Here is a 21,279-nt window from a genome sequence, read left to right on the forward strand (position 1 = left end):
GGAGACTATTAGCTTTTTGTTTCTTTTGTCAATGTTGCCATCTCATTAATTTTTTCCGAATAAGAAAAATCATTTTTTGAGTTAAGATATAAATTCCTTTCAGCAGTAAGGTTAATCAGAGAAATGGGCAACACTTTGATAAAGTTGCATATAGTTGCATAACTTTATTTTTCAAATGGAAGTACCACTAGAATGCCAGAAACTAGGTCAATCTAGAAACTCAATAAATGTAGGTAACATTAAATTTTAATGGGAAGAATGCTGAGTTGATTAATATTTTTAACTACTTATTTTATTTGTTTATCATTTTAAATGAAGTTAATAACTTTATTAATAATTGTTTCTGGAAATTTTTTAGGATTATTTTTTGAATATAGATATTTTAAATATAAAATCTAAGATTATTTATAATGATTTTCTTTACTGCTAAAAAATAAAAAAGACAGCAGTTATTTTTATGAAACGCACAAAGTATGAAAAGCAATGTAACAGAAAAATTACCTACATTTATTGAATTGTTAAATTGACACTTGTTTACTTTCTGGCATTATTTTATTTTTTATTTCCACGGCCTACTCCGGTGCAAAATGATATAATTAATTTTATTAATGGGTAGGTATTTTTGTGCAAAATATTGAATAACATAAAAACTACGGGGTTTAGACACAGTACACCCCATATACTTTCAAGCTCAGAAACTTTACCATTTCCTTGTGAACACCCTGTATCACTAAATCCAACTTTCTCATTATCAGAGTGCTGTCCTTTACTCGGATTAACATTATTGCTCGAATGTATTTTTTAATTTCAAAAAACAAGGCCGCTACGATTTATCTAGGTTGGGCTTGCTTATGGGGAATTATTCGGAACAAAATTAATAAGATGGTAACATTGACAAGAAATCAAAAAGTGGCTAGCGTTTAAAGTAGAAGTTAACAAATGACATCGAAACACATAAAAATATACAGGGTGTTCTACTTTAAATAAAAGTTATTTATTGGCACCGAAAAAGTGGGACACCCTGTACCTCTACATTCAATAGTATATTGAAAGACAAAAAGACAAGTGTTACAATGCGACCTATTGTAATAAGACTATCTTGTGGTACGAGTGGCGACGCGAAGCGTAGCCACGAGTGTCCGCAAGATAGGAGTATTACAATAAAGCATTGTAACACGCGTTTTTCATACTATTTTTTCTATTTCGGTGCTTTAATTTAATTAAAAAAATCATTATCAGAAACTATAGCGAACATTAGAACTAACATGTTTTATGTTGGGAACACCTTTTATGCCGTTAAGTTTTAGGTTGGCAGCGTAGTAAGACTGACATTTTGAAGTTCAAACATGGAAGTACCCAACGAAGTACCTACTTGTACTAACTAGTAACTGCCACCTTAAGAGATGAGTTACCAAAAAAAAAAACGATTATAATCACTGTCTTTGTACAAAATCATCATTGTGACACCGAAATAGAAAAAAATAATTTCTATAGATGCGCATGCATGCATCATGCATCCGTGCATAGTTGACGTTTACACACAAGGTTTTTTATTCAACATTCGGTTACGGTGGATGTACTTTAGTTACCCGCGCTTTATTTACTCATCTCGAATATGCATACGTAAGGCAGTATGTATTATCTTATTCTATTTATATTTGAAATAAAATTGCATTTCTAACCGCGCATATTACTTTATATTGCCAATAACCCTTCTAGTTTCCTTGCGGTTAAATAAAAATACCAACTTGGGTTATGGATAAATGAAATAATTAATTTCTTTGCAATGCCTAAAGCTGACACAAAGTTATCGTTGCGTATCTATTTTTGAATTATGCATTTTCTTCTGGGTACCCCGCCTTGAAGAATGTATTGTACATGAATTTCTCTTACGCCGTTATAGAAGAATTCGAAAAAAATCAATGTAGCTACTCGTATTTTAGCGAAAGGAATTTAGAAGAAGCTTAACAAGGACTTGTAGAAAGCTTAAAGGGAATTTAATATAAATTTGCGGGTTAGCGGAAATTTTAGAGGAAGTTAAGAAGGACTTGCGAGGAACTTGCGAGGAACTTGAGAAGAATTGGATTGGAACTTGACCCTAAGAGTGAGGAATTTGGAAAACTGAGCGCAGTTTTATAGTGGAATTTGAGCAAAAGTTAACGAGAATTTGATACGAAGGGGTGCGGGACATTGAGGGGATATGCGAAACTGATGGAAAAGAATCTCTGAGGAACGTAAAAGACAGCTAAGAAGAAAACGAGTGAGGAGAACTTTAAGGGAACTTTAGATAAACTTAAAAATTGAGTCCCATAAGTAGAACCGACGAGGAGTTTAAGTATAACGGAAAGAAAACTTGAGGAAGACTTGAAAATAAACGTAGAGCAACTTGAGGGACTTGGGAAGAGTGATGACAATTGATGGATTTAGCTTAGGAGAAATGAGAAGAATTCTAAGAACACTTGACGAACTTGAGATAAACTTAGGAACACAAATTCGGGATAAATTCGAAGCAACAATAGATAATTTCTTTTATAAAGGACAATTAAAAATTTACTTTTTAAGTCACTGCAACGCGAAACTAGTTAATGGAGGTAAGCCACATATTAACGTTTTAATGTACGTTAATGCACCTCTGAATCGCGTAAGCTTTTTGCAAATGTGACAAGTCTACCATCAAAGTCGCTTAAAGTTTTAAGGCAATAGTTTCTAAAGAATTCCCCCAAGATCGAAAGTTTCTTACATAAATTTTAATAGAATATATATAAAGTACGGGACGTATTAAATAAATCGCTGTTTTGCCGCAAAACTTAGTATAATCGCATTTCAGCTCGAATAAACTTATGGAAAAGTCGTCATTTTTTCAAAATAAAAATTATCGGTCGGAAAATCGAAATACGATTCAACTGAATAACCATTTAGAACGCGACTATCACATAACGACACTTTATGCTTCTATCAAAATTTATATTTAGAGGAGTTTCATTATGTTTTCCGCGATTATCTGTATGTAATAATTTTTATTGTAATGGAAGCGCACCAAATTGCCTCGCTACCTACATTTTTATTAAGGCTATTTAATAATGACCGTATTGTTAGTGAATACTTCCCTTTATTCTTTTGTGATCCATACGCGGATTAGTAAATGCAAAGTGGGTACAAATTCATTTCCTCTCGTGCTTTTTTCCTCCTCTTTCAGAATAAAGGATTGGATTGCGCATTTAATGGAATTGTTTACAACAATTAAACGGTATTTCCAATGCATTCGTTCGTTGTAACCTTCATTTTCATGACCACTTTATGTCGGGAAATTTTAGTTTCCATGACAGTAGCAACTAGCAGTAACACTTTGACTACTTTTTTCCATTTTTCTGTCGCATCGCATGTCACATTGATATTAATTAAGAGTGATATTTTATATTAAAATACGATTTCGGGTAAAATTTAATACAAAACTCAGTAAAATGACACTACTTGACTCGGAAATTAAAATACTCGGCCTCAAAGAAGCCTCGTGCTTCAATATATGCCGCACCACGTCCATACCCACTGTTGTAAAGTTACCAACAAGGCTTGTAGCTCTGTTTTTAATTAAAAGATTCAAATAAGGTTTCAAGAGAAGTGGGAGATGATCATTCTAACAATTCCAGTCGTTTTAAATCGATTTAAAACAATCCAGAAATAGCTCTAGGGACCAATTGTACAGGGTGTTACAGGAAAACCGATAGTTTGCCGAATTTTAAGCACATGTCGATTTGGTGTTGTTCTTTAAAGTATGTGAAATTCGGTTGCTTATTTCCGACGTATGACGATTGTGGTGGGTGGTCTCCTTTCTTAATTCCTAAAGCCTCCAGTATTAGAATCTTGACTACATGAATTCCATCACTTCCTCTGGTGCCGGAGTCTTGGTTGGATTTCTGAGGGACTGATTAAATATCCTATTAGTTTCGGCAGCCCATTTCCTGGAAATAAGTGTTGTTTTCATGGGACTCCATGACGATGTTTCATGTTCGATGTAGTTGATCCCTTCCATGCACTCGTGTAGTGTATCGTGAAGCATCCTCACTTGTTGTGCATCTTCTTTACGGCTTACCGGAAAGTCGAGTATTTTTTCTAGTAGTTTCGACGTAATTAGCCTCGTGTTGTGGTACCCCTTGGCCATTGTATCCCATGCTGTTTCGTAATTCCTCTCGATATTGTGTAGATGTTGAATCAACCTGACGGATTTTCTACATACATTACTTTTCAAATAGTGCATTTTTTCCGTGCTGGATCAGCTTCTGAAATAGGTCATGAAATGGTGTCCAGTTTTTATACCCGGTCCTAAAGATAGAGATCCTGATTATCGGCAGTGTTATTTTGCTGCTCGAATCTCCATATTGGCGATTTGCTCCTCAAAGGCATCGTACCTCTTTTGTGCCTCTTCGTATCTTTCGCCCCATGGGCGAACTCCATTTGGCATTTTTTTTCCATTTCGTCCTCGCATATTCTGTCCCAATATTTTTCGGTCCTACCACATATCACTTTTATTCGACTGCTATTTCGTGATTGCTCCACCTGGTTCGATCTGAATGATACGAACCTCGTGTCTTCTAATCCGCATCTCTTGAGTGGCATTGCTCTCTTCGCGATCTTCCTCTGCTTTTACCGCCTTTTCTTTTTTGTCCAGGTAGTCGCTGACCTTAGGGTGAACGTGAACTTAATTATTACAATAGATACTAAGAGAAGGGTATAAATACAAGTGCATTCGCACCTGGAAAAAGAGTGTTTCCACGGGCAGCTCCGATGTGAAACCTGCGTTAGTTTATTTCAAACATCCAAATAGTGCGTTACCGAGCAAATCGTCTTCCTGGCGATATTTACCCACCCCCGACTTTATCAACCAGAAGAAATAGGAGAAAAGGAAAGATTGTTGCAAATTTACTTGTAGTTTTTGTTCTGCTTCGGCTGTTAACCAAGTTGGCGTTGCATTATCTTTAAAAACAGCTAAGATACGCTCAAGTCTCAACTAAAACAGGACCCCCGTCACATGTACGGGGTGAGTCAACGATTGCGCGGAGTAACTTAATGCCTAGAAGATAAGATTTTTCGATAGAGTGCTTTTGTATTATGATATGGTTGAATATTCTCCACATTTTACAAATATTTGGAATTATACAGGGTGCGCCCACAAAGTAAGGCGCCAAAATGGTACATTTTCTTAAATAGAACCCCCTATATTTGAATGCCTTTTTGAATTCTACGTGTACGTCTTTTTTATTATATGGTTAATATCCGAAAAGCTAGTAGTTTTAAAGATAATTCTAATTTTAAATATGTTAAATGTCATTTACATAATAGTGAGGTGGACATGCAAAAAAATGCAATTTTTATCTATCTCGTCCAAAACGAAAATCATATCGATTAATTTATTTTTCAAACAATTTATTTTACGTCCAAAAACTGGAGAATAAGGAAATTTTCAATTGTCTAGCTTACTCGAACTTCAAAAAATCAAAACGAATTCAGTCACAGCAAGAGGGCTTTAGGTGGGGCAATTAAAGACAAAATGTTTATTCTTTTAATATTCGACCCCTGATTCTTTTCCCACAGATTTGGAACTATTTGAATATCCGTATCCTTTCAAAAGTTAGGTAAAGTCAATTTATTTGTGTGTACAAGACTGAATAAAAAGTTGAGATACATCTCATTTCATACACGAACCTTAACAGATTGGTCTGCATTCACGGGTAACTGCAGGTACGAAAGGGTATTTACCACGAGAGTTTACTAAACTGAATTGAGTTTAATCTTATGTTGAGTAGGTACGTAATTAATTCGACTTTCAAAATGGTGCAGCTTGTTAAATGGGCAAAGAGCTTTCTTTCACAATTCTCTTCCTTTGCCTCTTTTTCCTAATTAGTTTTGCTTTATTTCCACTAATCCCAGATTACTTTCTATGTCGAAGATAAAAGTTGTGATCCACTTTGTTTTTCACTACAATAAGATTTATTTGTCTTAAACAATGTAGTTCTTTGGGGATGACTTAAGCTTTTTAATACGACGGTAGATTAGTGCTACTCCAGAATACAATAGAAACCAGCCACTCTTTACACAGCTTTGTCGGATGTTCGTAACAATACCTAACGTTTAGTTTTTCGGGAAATTGTGAAAACAAAAATTATACAGCGTTACCGTACCAACTCGGGACTACCCCTCGAGCACGTAAATTCCCAATTTATTTCCTAAAAAGACCGGCTTTCACTTGACATTAACAACAACAAAAGAGATTGGCATTAATCAAACTTTCGATTTGCATTATTATGAATATAGCGGTAAGGTAATATAACATAACGGATGAAATATAATAAATTTTTTTCTCCAACGTCGGAAAAGTTCTACAAACCGTTCTCTTGTTAAATTTTCATCAATTACAAACAGTAGCTGACAGTTTTCCAGTACGTACGCAACGCCTTGTTTTCTACGTGACAATACTTCAAACATTTTCAGTCCATACACTCTATTCTGAGGGTATTTAGAGGAGACGTTTATAATTGATGATGTGCCTGTTATTCTCGTACAACAAATATCGACTCACCTGCAGTCATGTCACACTAACATAATTTCCAAGATTATCTTGATGAAAATCAAGGTGCGATGCACAATAACAGCAGTGCCATCACATGAAATAGTAATTACGTAATTAATAACGCGAATATAAAGTTCACTAATCAACAAATCCATTATGGATAAACGAGGTTTATTTGGTAAATTTCAGCTTCGTTAGCCATTATTTTATTACTTTCGGATTTGGATTTTTGTTACTTAAATTATTGGTAACGATAAATACGTGGCAAATGAATGCGTGGTAATGGCGGAATTAAGTATCTACTACTTACTTTTTTATTGAAATCCGATGCGCTATTGCGATGATCTTTTCTGTCCGTGCGTCCGTCGTCAAGTACTTCTGCATTACCTCGGTTATGTGTACGTTTTGGTACCTAAATCACGAATATGCTGCGGTCAAGCTAATCCCCTATTTTTTAATCGGACTCATCCCCTTTTGGTTACTTCGTAATTTTTTTCCGCCCACAATGGCGAATTGTCTTTCAAAATGGTGATACCTAATTATTTATTGGTTAATGTCTTTTGGTACCACCAATCCCTAATGTTTCAAAACCATTAATAAATAGTACGCAATATAAAGCTGTCACACGATTAGCTAAGAAACGTAACTTAATATCTCCATTCAAAAGGATGTAATACTATACTTCCGCAGTCCCCCAAAATAGTCCAGTATGCAGATAATTTTGACATGCAAAAGGTGATGTAAAAGATTTTATTATTTTAAATGGTCCATTTGGGTCCAAATAACATGGATTTGAAGAATGCACACCAATTTTTTCCCGGCACAACTTTTAGCAGCCAAAAAACCTAAAAATGTTTGGCCTTTTTTCAGTTTTTCGTTTAAAACTCGAAAACGGTCCATATTTTATGAATAACACTCCTTTAGTAAAAAAAAAACGAAAACAAAAGGCTGCGTCGATCAAAGGATGAACAAACAAAATCGGTCCAATAGAAAAATTGTTAAAAGCGATCACCTATTTTTTGCAACTTTAACTCTAAAAAAATGAGTTAGCCTTCTGTTTAATGCCTTATGTGGCTCTTAAAGGAATGATAAAATTCTTTCCCCCTTCCTAAAAATTGTAGGACATCCGAGTTCAAAAAGTATCAAAAATTTAAAATTGGAATGATATTTGTTGGAAATTGTTGAATGGGCCGGAATGAATGAGATTCATCTAAATTGCTTGAATGGCTCTCCCAACACCACCCTTTCACTGCAACTGATGCCCTCATGTCACTAAGGAGCGGCATTTGTGACGTTTAAGCAAAGAGTTACGTTATATACTCTTTGGTTTAAGCCATAAAGGTCAGTTCGCCTTACCCCTTATCTAATAACTGGCAAGCGAAAGTGTATTTCATTTTCATATAAATTGTAAGGTACTGCGTCAGGAAAACAACAACCGCAAACTTGTAAAGTCCCTAAGAACATTGTTTTGGGATGTAATGCTTGCCAAACCCACGTCTTTTGTTCAAGTTACTAATGATTTTGGATATTTTCAACCTTACATTATTTCAAGTTTCTAAATTGTAAGGTACGCGCCTTTAAAAAACTCACCAAAACTTCAAATGACATCATTTGTGGTTGCGTTACCACCATAATAATTTTTCCGAAATTCCTTAACTCAACTCAACTACAGTATTTTTAGTTAATTCTCATATCACATTTAATGAGCTTCGTCGTTTTAGATGTTACACTTACCCAACCCACGTCTTTACGCAATTGGCTAAAGAATTTGAATTTTCTACAGCATTTCTAATGAGCTTTACAACATCCCTAGGGGCGTCGTTTGGGGATCAAAAAAGCACCTCCTTGGGTAGGAATTTTACAGATCAGAAAGGCATGCCCGAAACCTAGGTATAGCCGCAAGTTCAATCGTTCCATTTGTCATGGTTGCTGAGACAAATATCATTAAACACTCATGCAAGAGGTAATACAAGTTCAAGACCAAATTATCTGCTCTGAATATGCGAAAAATGGAAATTCACTTTTCGATTCTTCAACTTTAAAGAATTTTGTGAATACGTGGATATATTGAATGAATTTTTGCACCATTTAAATGCCTCTAATAAGGACCCGGATTTAACATGAATACAGAAAGAAAGAATGAAATTGCTAGTCATCCTTTTCGTACAGTTTTTAGGCATGAGGTGACACAGTAATCTTGTTTCGATTTCAAGACATTTCATTTTGCGAAGGAGGTATTTGGTTCACTCGTATCAAATTAATTCAAAATTAGTAAACTCTGCGACAATTATTATTAAAGCTAATAACGGCAGAATGAAATTATCAACAGACTTCTAAACACCTGTTCAAAATGCCGACTCCGCCGACGTAACATGTGTTTCCAATTTAGACTTGGATAGATAAGATGATTGTAGGTAATTGTTGTGTAGAAATTTTTGATTTGGAAAATGATTGCTTGAATCTAACGGCAGTTATATGTGTTGAGGTAAATTTCCATACGCAATATTGAATCACAATTCACCTATTGTCCAACTCCAAAATCATTTTGCATTGTATGCCCAATGTTTAAATGTAAAAATCCAAATTACTTACTGCATTTTACGCGGTACCTAATCTGTGCTTGTCAAAATTCACCCTTAGTTTTCTTGCTTTCGGTACTAGGCACTCTCCTTCGAACCATTGGAATTTTTGGAGACCATTCCGCACAATATGCACTGCACTTCGCGTTAATACGATCGAATGACTTGGTCATAAGTTATATTTTTGATGGAGGGGCGGTAACGCAAGCAGGTACAGATTAATCACCTGATGCGCTTATCTGCACGTGCGGTCACTTTTACCTTTCAATAATTGTTTTGACGTACCGAATAGTCGTTCCTGATAAAATATGACATGTGAACTGCAATTGTTTAATCCATGAGATTGTGTTCTAAATTAAATTTCGTTCTCACATGGAAAAAGTCTAAATCTGACTTTCCTTATCTACCCCCCAATTGCATTTTGTCACTGAAATAGCTTGTTATTTGGACCCAAATGGACTATTTAAAATGATACACCGGTTTTTGCAGGAATCGGCCCTTCTGACTGCATCGCATACTGGACTATAAAAGTAATTAAAAAACAAAAATCCACACAAAATTGAATACGTAGAAATGGCACATATTCCGTTGATCGCAACCAACCAGATGAATTCCTCATCATCATGACCAAAACATGTTTGGGAAGACACTTCAGCACGTTGACATTTTTTACAGTTTTAAAATAAAATTTTACTTTACTTATTTCTGCGGAAAAATTCAAAAATGTAAATACAACTTAATACTCAAAATTTCCCACGCGGCACGCCATCTAACAGGGCCGTAGCCAGATTAGTTACCAAGAGCGGGCAAATTAATCTACAGATTAATAATTTTGTTTGGTGTGTTCTGCTGAAGGAATTCGTTTTTAGCGCAATCCACGAAAGTGGAGCGCTTATGACTTCACATTTCCGCCCGTCTGCGTGTCGTTCCGTACTATAGCTCAGTCCTTAGACCTCGTATCGACTATCAAAAATTAACTTTGGCATTCATCACGTGTTATAGCTCTAAATTGGTCAAAATTATTATTTATGCACCAATTTTGTAGGGAAAAAGATCAATCTCGATTGCTCGATGACTAGAAAATGATACATGTCTATTTTTGGTGACCAAAATATTTTTAACCAAAGGATGTCAAAATCGTTATGTATGCATCGATTTTCTTGGGAAATTCAATTGCGCAATGCCCAAGAAGTGGTCCATGTGTATTTTTGTTCACAAAAAATCACAAAATCGTTATTTATGTACCGATTTTCTTGGGAAAATGAACTCGTATCGACTTCTCGTTTTCGCTATTAGAAAGCTTATGGGTCCAGATGGATAACTATCAAGAATTAATATTGGTATCAATCACTTTCTTGCCCAATATCGATCTAAATCCGTATTTATGCACCAATTTCACTACTACTCTTCTAGAGATATTAAAGGTGTTGTTTTATCAATAGTACATTATATATCAAGGTAGAGAAGTACAGTATTATTGCCTGAGCACCAAGATTACATCTCGAGGCGCTTGCGCCGGTGCGAAGGCAATAATAGACTTCTCTACCGTGGTATATATACTATTTTTTTCACTACTAGCACTTGAAATCCTCTAAATTAACATATTATATTGATAAGAAAGTGAACGGTTGGACAGAATTTTTTGTTTCTTAATTTAACATGTCAATCAAGTACGTAGAAGTACAAGTCAAACAGGCTGTATTTTGTTCTGTCATTGAGATATTTTCAAAGAGTAATTTCGTTCGAATTTTTCCAAAATGTGATAATTTTAGGTATGTAATTTCTCTGGAAATGGCGAATGGTGACAATTATTCATTTTAGAGAACTTGTCCAAACGTTTATTGAGCGAAATTTCGGGTTGTGTTTTCTAAAAGTGACAGCGTGACATTCTCATTATTGACTACTAGTTAATAATGTCCACATTATTAACCACTTTGAACAACTGCCGAGAAAGCCTACTTTACAAGTGGAAAAAAGGTTAATAATCATGTCATCAGACGCTAGTAGTGAAAAATATATTACCTATTTTTCCAGAACCAGAAACAGAACTTATAATATATTAATTATCTAATTATATGGTTTTAGAGCAGAAAACGTGTGGGATTATGCGGGAAATTTGAAATTTCTGTCAGGTAAATTTGTACTTAAATAATGGTTTGAAATTAGGGAAATATATCAGGAGCGAGAGAACGTTGTAAATTTACGCAAGGCGCCAACAACAAATAAATATTCCGCAGGGGGATATTCCCAGAGAAATTTTTCAAGAAGAGTTTTTTTCATCTTTTTTTCGGGAAGTTTCGTTTTCGTATTCGCATTGACGAGCGAATAATGACATCCGGTGAACATTTTCTTGAGGGCGCGTTTTCTTGGCTGAATGTATTCCAGGGGCCAATTTAGCGCGAGACAAACTTTGAGGGAACGATTTACTCGCGTGCCATGGGTTTTCTTGGTGGCAAATATCCATGAGTGACGCGAATATTCCGAAAATGAATTCTGTCAGTGAGAACCAGAATATCTCGAAATTCACGAATGTACATACCTGATGGTGAGTTGTCTTATTTTGGATGACCTTTCGAAATTACTGAGCCCTTGGTAGCGAACTTTTATGGAGGAGAGTCTTTGTTAAACAACTTGTTGAAGGCGTCGGAAGATATTCCTAAGGTACGTTTCAGCACCTGTATTTTCCGTTGTCAATTCTCTGCCAAATTGCCGAATACGCCCGAACATCCAGTGGCGGAGGATAACAGAAACATTTAAAAAGTGGCCGCTGTGGCAGCCATGGTTGTAATTACTGGAAGGATATATAGCAATCGATTTGGCGACCGTCCTAGGGTGTAGAATTGGCCGTAACCTACAAAAAGCTTCGGTTGAACCCCCACGCAAAAAAAGTTTCAAATTATCATGCATTAAAATTCACATTCTGTACCATGAAGCGCGTCCAGAGGCAAAATCCTGATTTCAGGACGAGCCTATGGAAGACTTTTTTTCCGCAGGAAGGAGCCTGGTAGGGCCCCCGCACTTGTTGTCGATGAGGCATCCTATCTGGAATTCCAGAGGCAGAATTTCCAGCACACGCGGGAGTCATACACATCACGTTTGTGACGAAAGCGAAGGCTCCAGCTAAAGGAGTGGGCTCCACCGGAGCAACGGGACCTAATCCCGTTGCGAGGAAGGGTCTGAATATCTTGCTATCAACCTTCAAAGGACGCCTGGATTACTACCGACGCCCTCAGAGTTCGAGAAAGATGTCTCGTGTGGCGGTTTTTGTCTCCGATCGGGGGTCGAAACAGTCGGCATCACTAGGAGAAGGGGGGAACCTAGTACATAATTGATGGACGGGGTAACCTTCTTACAGAGCAGCTTGCAATACAGTAAGGGAGCGACCTGTTAAATAAGCCTCTTACAAGAACCTTGGTTTTACAGGGAACGCGTAAGAGGTCTGAGACAGGTGGAGGAATCTCTTTATTGTAAGAGGATCAGCCAACTGACACGAACTGGAGGGGCGATCACCTTCTGGAGTAGGTCTTGCAAACAACTGATTTGTATTTTTTTAATCAGGGAGCATCCCCCACGTTCGGTAGGAGATTATCGATTTGATATTGGGCTCTAAACGAGGATTTTGGAGGATCTTCTGTGAGAGTCTTCCGAAAATCCAAAAACATCATACGAATACGATCCTTTTGAAAGACCCAGTGCAAGAACTGGGGATATTGAGGCTTCCATGCGGTAGATATACATCTACCGCGGGTTAGGATCCACGTGTCTTCTGCAAACACACTTTCCAGGCTTCGGGGACTACGTAACTTCGGACCCCACAAAAAGGAGATACCCGGGTCGGTGCAAGCCCGATCGAGTGGAAAGTAGCTGTCCGTATGGTTACCGAGGAGATGGGTGGTCAACACGTCCATCCAATTTAAGAGTGCTGAACCGGACGGGATATTCATGGCTCTTCTGCGAAAGTGCCTGGAACCGCTGCTCTTACATTTGTTGCACCTCTTTGGAGCCTCCCCGAAAGCTGGAGAAATGAAAGAGTTGTGTACCTGCCTAAGCCGCGTCGTGCCAAATATGACATGGCGAAGAATTACAGGCCCATCAGCCAGAATGTCTGCCGGCGGATAGCCTTGGGAGCGTTCCTAGATATCGAGAGTGCGTTTAACAACGCCACGTTTGTGGGAGTGTGTGTATGTGATTCGTTTCTTGTAAACACGGTAACTATAAAACCCCTGAACCGATTTGGACGAAATTTTGGGTGCATATAGGGTGGTATGGGGAATCGAAAACGTTCTATTTTGGTTTTGATCCGTAGCCATCTTCATGGTTGTTGAGGGTGTCAAAAATTTAAGAGCCATAACGACTTGAAAAATTTTTCGCATACACTGGCCAAAATGGCTTAAAAAACTGTAAAAAAAAGTTTATTTACAATTTTTTTGAGAGTTCCTTTGTTTAGTTTATTTAGTTTATTTTTCTAGATTTGCATTTTTCTCTAAAAGTGAGCATCAGGGTGAAAAATGTTTACAAAAAAGATGTATCTTGATGAGATCTACAAAAAAGGCTTGTGCACTTTGTGTGTCAGGTTCATAATAAAGACGCCAGAGAGCATTTTCTAAAATGGCCTGCTGCTGAGCTGCTGTACCGGCTGATGGGGGCCCCCAAAGATTGGTTTGGTTTTTTCACTTTTAAATTGATAAATGCGCGTAAAACTCGTGCATGCTTAACTTGACTTTCCGCACATCGTTCCGTCTTCGCTAGCCCTTCTCTCTACATTTTTAACAGTTTTCGCGAATCCGCCCGAGTGCCCGATTGTACTTGTATGATTTGAATGTATAGCGGCGCGCCGAAACAACTGAGTTTTAAACAATAATTGCAATGGCGGCAATGACTATTAAAAGTAGTAGGAAAGTCAAGTCAGGAGTTTACCTGACAACTAGTTTGAATCAAATTGCTAAAGGAAACAGCTCGTATATTATGTAGAATGTATATTATGTTACAGTGAAAGTATAAAATCAGTGAATGCTAATTTTTTGTGTAGTAGGAAATATGAATCTTAACGTTTTGACAAGCATGAGAATTTGAAATCTTTTTTGCGTGGGGATTAAACGAATTTTTCTGTACGTTAGGGGCAGATTTCACCTACCCGGACGGTCGCCAAAAGAATGCCGATTTTTTGTGTGGTACAGAATATGAATCTTTAGTAATTACCGGCATGGCTACCAGAGCGGCCACTATTTAAATATTTCTATTATCCTCCGCCACTGAACGTTCGGATGTCTTCGGCAATTCGGCTGCTAACTTTACACAGGTGTACCAAATCCAGTTTAGTTACATGACATTACAAATAGTTGTCACGCATGCTGTATATTTATATAATTGAGATGAGGGTGCGAGATGAATGAATGTACGACTGTGTTAATCAGATGGTTACTTCTGAAATTATTCTTATTAGTGGCGATTTTATAAAATAACTGAGCTGAGAAACATATCAGTTAATTATTTGGCGCTCAACGTGGGGCAAAGCAATATATGTGCCACGTATAAAATAAAAAAGGTCTGACGTCAAGATCGTTATCGCGCAGTAGTAGAATATCGCAAAAAGCAAAGCGTTATTGTCACTATAAACTACAATTTCGGAGAGAAATCACATACTGGAATGGCACAATTCTAAGCTGCAAGTATTCAGACGCAGTTTGGTCGTAACAAAATTTATTAGGAAGGGTCAGCTCAGCTTCTTACAGTCAGCCAGAGAAAGGAAGAGATGGTATCTGAAGGCAACATAATCAGAGATGACGCCGTAACTGCGCGACTCTTAATAACCGAAGGAAAAAGGAAAACCTTAAATTTTCCCCTTGGGAAGCGTACAATGTATTATTTGATATTGATAAATTTCATAGGTATAGATAAATTCAAATTTTCATTATAAAAACGCCACGCGTGGCAAGTTACAAAAATTATGTAAATTCTAATGCGGGTTTTAAAATTACGAAAATTCCAAGATGTTTTTGACTCCCTATAAATTACTCGGCTTTACCATTACGTGTAAATTGCGCCGAGATGAGCGTCCCATGAATCAGCCCAATTTGCGGTAAAAATTTACATTAATAACGAGCCTGATAAATTAACAAGTATTAGTCCTTTTCTCTTTTCTTTGAGCTCGAGATCAACGCGAAACCGTTTTTGATCTACTAATTTTTTTCTACCGAGGAGGGCGCGTTTTTGTTATTTAAAAATTTCAAATGTTCCTCGAACACGAACATCGTACGTAAGAAATAAGGTTAAAGATTAATGCTGAATAGGGTATTACATGAAGTAGAAAACAAGCCAAGAAGGGAGGGTCAATGTTCTTAGCATAAAGCCAGCCATTTTATTTATGATGCCCTATAACAATTCTCCCGCCACTTTGTAGTTTTTTCCTCCCTTTTATTGTTGCCTCCTGTTAGGTATAAGGCCGTTCCTTTCTGAACGAGTTTACACCTTGATAACCGAAATTTTCGCACTTCGCCGATTAGATTATATGAGAATATTACAAGCAAAACGTTGAGGCGTAATTACGTTGGTGTGCTTTATGGTGCCTTTATAACAATGACCTTTTAAGTACAAAACCCCTTTTGAAGTTACATGTACGCGTACTTGTAACATTAACATTCAGGTGGTAAAGCTGGAGCAGTTATATGAACATTGCTTGGTGAAGTACGTAAATTAAATTTTATTACCTGCAAGTTGTAGATAGTTTTTTATGTACTTTGTAGCAAACTGAGTGGAAAATTATGCGAGCATGTTATCCTTGCCACCAGGATACAATGCGATCGATGAGTGATTTGTGTTATCATTGTTCATTACACTTCTATTTTATCCGATCTAGTACGGAAATTAATGTGGAACTATCAAGTATTCTTGACAGTAGATGATAAGAAGTTTCCCATGCGGTTTTACGAATAATATACCTAATTTGATAGCAAGGATTCCAGTATGTCGAATTTAGTATGACAAATAGGGGTTCTTAAGAGGGAGAGAGACCCACGAGGAAATTAGGAGATGCCTACGGCAATTTGAAGGGAACTTGCGAAGGGTTTGGTAGAAAATTGATAGTAACGTACGAAAAAAGTGAGTACAATAAAAAGATGCTCGTTATCAGCAGGTGGAAGACATGTCAAAGGCACTCGCAGGCACCGGTAATTTAATGGTATGTAAAGCGTCTCCGAAGCTCCTTGTCTGGTCCTTACAGTCGAATTAAATTTGAGTTTGAACTAAAATTAAAACCCTAAATGTACATATCTCGTAAATAAAAGGGCTAAATAAAATACATGAAGCAACAATTGTCGATGAAAAATTGTGGTGATGACAGCCGAACCTAAAGAAATGTACAGTGTACACTTCAATTATGGAAAATGCAAATGGTGGTACTTACAATGAGACAGAAAAAACACAAATTATATCCTCTCTACGGAGCCAATGGTGAATCCGTTCACTAATTATTCCAGAATCCCAAATTTACTGAATCCAATTGTCAGAAATCAATTAAATATGGATGATGGCAACTAAAATTCCATGCGTTCTAACTTACGCCTCAGCTGTTGGTTTTAATGAAGTGTAACCTGAGACGGTTCTCGACAGAAAAGAAGGAAGATGAAGGTCGACAATCAACAACAAAAATCACGGCGCCGGCACGGTAAAATGGCGTGGTTAAAATTCCAACAATAGATTGAGCCAGCTATTCAAAAGTCACAAGAATCTTTTAACAAGTAAATATACCGTGAACAATAATAATGCTTGTAAAGGAGAAAATAAACCGTTACGCTCGTTACAGACGAATAGAGTCAAAGACCGCGAGCTTTAGTGGGGCCTCTGAGGCGAGTTTGCGATTAATTGGTTTTGTTTCGCTATCGTGGATGTACCTGACACCCTACAGCTGACGGTGACCACACTACAATAAACCCATCCAGGGATACCAAATAATTTTGTTGATGATATTACATATACAAGGTGTACAGTATTATTGTGAAAACAAATTCAAGTTCTGTGACAATAAATTTTATTGAGAATCTTGGAGCCATGACTGCAGGTACCTTTACATGCAATCAAACGCCTAAATAATTATTATTTAATTTAAAGTAATTACTGTCTACTCCTGGTGTGTGGTAAAATTTGTGTATACGAGTATATAGAAAATTCATATTGTATCGTTAACGTGTTAATTTATCATGTGATATTATGTTAGGTCAAAGTATGCACAATTACTAATTTTGAAAGGTGATATAAGATGCAGCGTAAACCGAGGCGAGTGCAGTGCGCAAAGGGAGAAGGACTTCATGGCTTGATAAGTGGAGTTGGTTAAAAGACGCCTCTACTTAGTAAAGTATCGGATTGAGTCGGTGGTAAAATTGAAAGAGTACAAAATTTAATCGGCGGTAAATTCATCCTTTTACCATTGTCACTGCGATCATTTGTATTACATTACAATACTGATTGAGAAATCATAAAATCAATACTACGGAGTTAAGCGCAAAGTGCGCGGTGGTAAATTAAATGCACCAGCATTGACAACTGAATTTCACCATAATTTGGAAACATTCCATTAATTAATGGTCACCAACAAGCGTATTGTATAAACTGGCATGTTGTTTTCCATTGCTTGTGTTTTATGTACGAATAAAGCCTTGGATTAATCGGTACGAAAATCGAGCCATTTGGAGAAGTAAGCGGTGTACCGTGCAGTACATCGATCCTAGCCTGTAGGCGTTATCAGTTGATACCCAATGTGGTATTTAGTATCAACGTGGGGAACATTCCAGCACGATAATACATACTTTTATCTTTACTTCTTCTATATATTTCGAATTTGTTTAGAATTACTCATTACATTGTTTGCTAAGATAGGTTTAACTATCTGTACAGCAGAGCTGTTATTTTTTGAGAGCAATTAGGAATTAAGTTATTGTCTTTTTAGACTAATGGTAAGAATTTGTTTTTGATTCATTGTTTAATCGTAATAATTATGTTCATTTTAGGATTTCTTGTCATTTACATGGCATTTATAATTTCTTGCAAGGGAAGCAAAAATATTTGTTTCTAACACACGCCAATATGGAAGTGGCGTAATTTCTCCAAACATGCTCAAGTATTTAAATTTCGAAATATTCTGCTAATAATTTTGAGTCAGCTTTTTCCAAATTTTTATTATGAATGTTGCATTATTAATTAAATATTCAGTGAAGAAAAAATCAAATGAATTTATTATAGGATTCGAAGTACTTTCCAAGACGACGATGGCGTGGATCTTTAGTTTTCGAATATTTGCATTTTTTCAATTATCTTCTCAACAAATCCAACCCGCGTCAGGAGGGAATTAACGGATGTTCTGTATGATGATTTCAAAAAGGCTCTAAGAGTCGTAGGTTCTAGAAGTTATAAAGATTCCGCCCTAAAAGAATCCTAATAATGGTGATAAAGAGCAAATTCCTAGACGATCAAAATAATTGTAAAAAGATTTTAAATTGTGAATATGCATATTATTGTAACTGTAACTATAACTGTAACCGTAACTGTAACTACAATTGCAACCGCAACCGCCACCGTAGCATTTTCTTCCAATCGGTTCAACCGTTTAGTCGGAAATACGAATTTGACACATTTGCTCATTCGCGGTTCTACTCAAAAGCATTTCTCACCTTCCTTGTCTAAGAGTATGCAAAAAGCACAGAGAAAAAAACTTAACTACGTGGCTCATTGATAAAAAGAATGCTTGGGCCCGATTCATTATAGTTATAGAGAGTAATAAATAATGAACGAAATGGATATTTAACTCGAAAAGAAAGCGCTCGAAGAGTCAATCAATAAAATTCCTTTGTACAGTAACTTATATAGTCATCATATATAAACTTGTGTGTGGTCTAAGATACATAAATGCAACAGATGAGGTGTTGGTCAGATTCAGGGTCAATTATTTGTAATTGGGATTAAGTTTGTCAATTACACAAGCTGCAAGTAAATTATAGTAACTTAACTGAAAGGTCTAATTAATTCCCTTTTTTATTTTCCTCTTACAATTGACACATTTTAATTTTATCACTTCATAAATATGCATTGTTGTCTAGAACGCATGGTGTGATGTCGCTATAAGTTCCGAGTTTGGATTATTGTGTGGTGGCGCGGGAAGGAGACTCACCTCTCTTCGAGTTAATATAAGTTAGCGTAATGAGAATGATGTTTTTTGCGTGTACGTAATAAAATTTAGTTAAATTCAGCATCACGCCGGTCACCTGTTTGTTTTCATTGTCCATCAGCAACTTTCTCTTCACGTAGCAAAATTAGCTCGTCTACATGCATTGAAGGTCAAATAGTGCCTGAAATTTTGGTTGTTTAGGAAGCACACTTGCGCGGAACTACGACATTATTATTATTATTCTTAGCTTATGCTTAGATTAAGGCATTAAATGCAGTTGGTGGCAATGCGAACGACTCGTCGAGTAATTATTCAAGAACCTCGATTTTGTGTTGGAAATCAATAATTTTGTAAGAACACTGGTAATGAAACATTGATTGTTTCATCTTACCCATTATACATTTTTGGACCGGGTACTACTTCACCATAATCATTTTTGGATATGACTGAAGCAATTGTTTGTTTGAAATATTGAATTATGCTACTATCGAGAAGGGGCGGAGTCTAAAAGTTTTCAACAAGTTTAATAATACAGTGGTTGTGGGTAGGTGAATGTAAGTAAACTAAAAGTTCGCCTTTCCTCATTTGTAAATAAGCAAAACTTAAAATACAACTCGAAATATGGGAAGGAAAACGCTAGCTTCGCTGTCTTCAAATATAAATCTCAATTTCAAGATAAAATACTCCGTCCCATAGAGAATTTAAATTACAACACATCCACTTGCGTATTGTCACGTGCAGATATTGCTTCATATATTCAAACAATGTTACATTTCCTCGTCTGAAACGCGTTTCCACATTCAAATATGTCGGTTACATGTGAATGACATCTAATTTAGATTAATGGGAAAATTCTGGCATAGCGAGAGTTTGAAAACACAATTACAAACTTAGATCTGAAGAAGTAAGTCGGTGGGGCATACTAATTAAGAACTACCTCCAGAGAGTACCTCCAAAAATATTTGGTCGATCAAAAACTGCCGACACATTAAACTCCTTTACGTGCCGGGATTATGCATCACGCAATCTAAAAACGCCAGCGTCACTCCTGGAACTAGACGTTTATCAGAATGAACTGCTTTGCAGTAAATGAAATTAATAGAAACCGCTTGGGACGATAATGGATAACTAAACCGTCAAGCGCATCTCCAAGGAACCTCTCGAATGCGACGCTTAAAAAATTAAAACTACCGTCAGCCTTGTCGCTTCGAATTTAATTCCGAATTAATGAAAATTTTAAAGCGGATAGTTGAATCGGACATCGTATGCCAGAAGGGTCTCTCTCTCATCCGTCGTTAATGCTAATCGCGTTCCCAGCAACTTTTTTCCCTTCATTTCTGGTTGGAGCAATATGCGTATGACATAAAAAACCGGCAATCTTTACATTTTCGACAGAACTACTAAGAAAATAATTTAAAATTCCTTTTAATATGACCCTTACGCCGCAATAAAACCCTTACATCTACGGACAAAGCTTCGGAATCTTACAACGCTCGCTCTGGGAATAAAGCAAAGGACATGAATTTTAAAGCTTCAGGCCATTCTTTAAAAATTGATAAGAAAGAATTTCTAGCAAAGAAAAATTTACATTACAAAGGAATCGAGTTATCTTTGAAGTTGCGTCCCAATTATACTTGGCTTGAACCTTAAGAATTGACGAAGTAATTGTTTCACTCCATATTTCTGCAATTTTTTATTCGCACATATAACGTTCTTGTAGCAATTCGAAGGCTTCCACGGGATTAAATTACATAGCTGATTTGGGACCAATCCACAGGCAACAGGCAACAGTTTTTTCGAAAGCTTCACATAGAAGTTGTATAATATTCTTGTAATGCTAGGGTTTGATCCAAAATAAAAATCCCATTCGAGCTTCCACCACTTGCCATTATAGATACTTACGCCATGTAAAATCTAGCGACCTACTCTACTAGAAATACTGTCCCATTAAGGTAAGGTCTGCTAGTTGCAATAAAATT

The 21,279-nt window shown here is 36.6% G+C and overlaps 1 protein-coding gene across 1 annotated transcript in view; it reads left to right on the forward strand.

Moving 5' to 3' along the window:
- The first annotated feature begins 13,214 nt into the window (after nt 1–13,214).
- LOC116174537 overlaps nt 13,215–21,279 on the forward strand; it is a 78,998-nt gene continuing 70,933 nt past the window's right edge. The window contains exon 1 of the mRNA XM_031492473.1: nt 13,215–13,352. Coding sequence (XP_031348333.1) covers nt 13,215–13,352 — 138 coding nt within the window. The remainder of the gene's footprint in view (nt 13,353–21,279) is intronic.

Source organism: Photinus pyralis, unplaced genomic scaffold (genome assembly GCF_008802855.1).
Source record: "Photinus pyralis isolate 1611_PpyrPB1 unplaced genomic scaffold, Ppyr1.3 Ppyr1.4_LG6, whole genome shotgun sequence".
NCBI lineage: Eukaryota > Metazoa > Arthropoda > Insecta > Coleoptera > Lampyridae > Photinus > Photinus pyralis.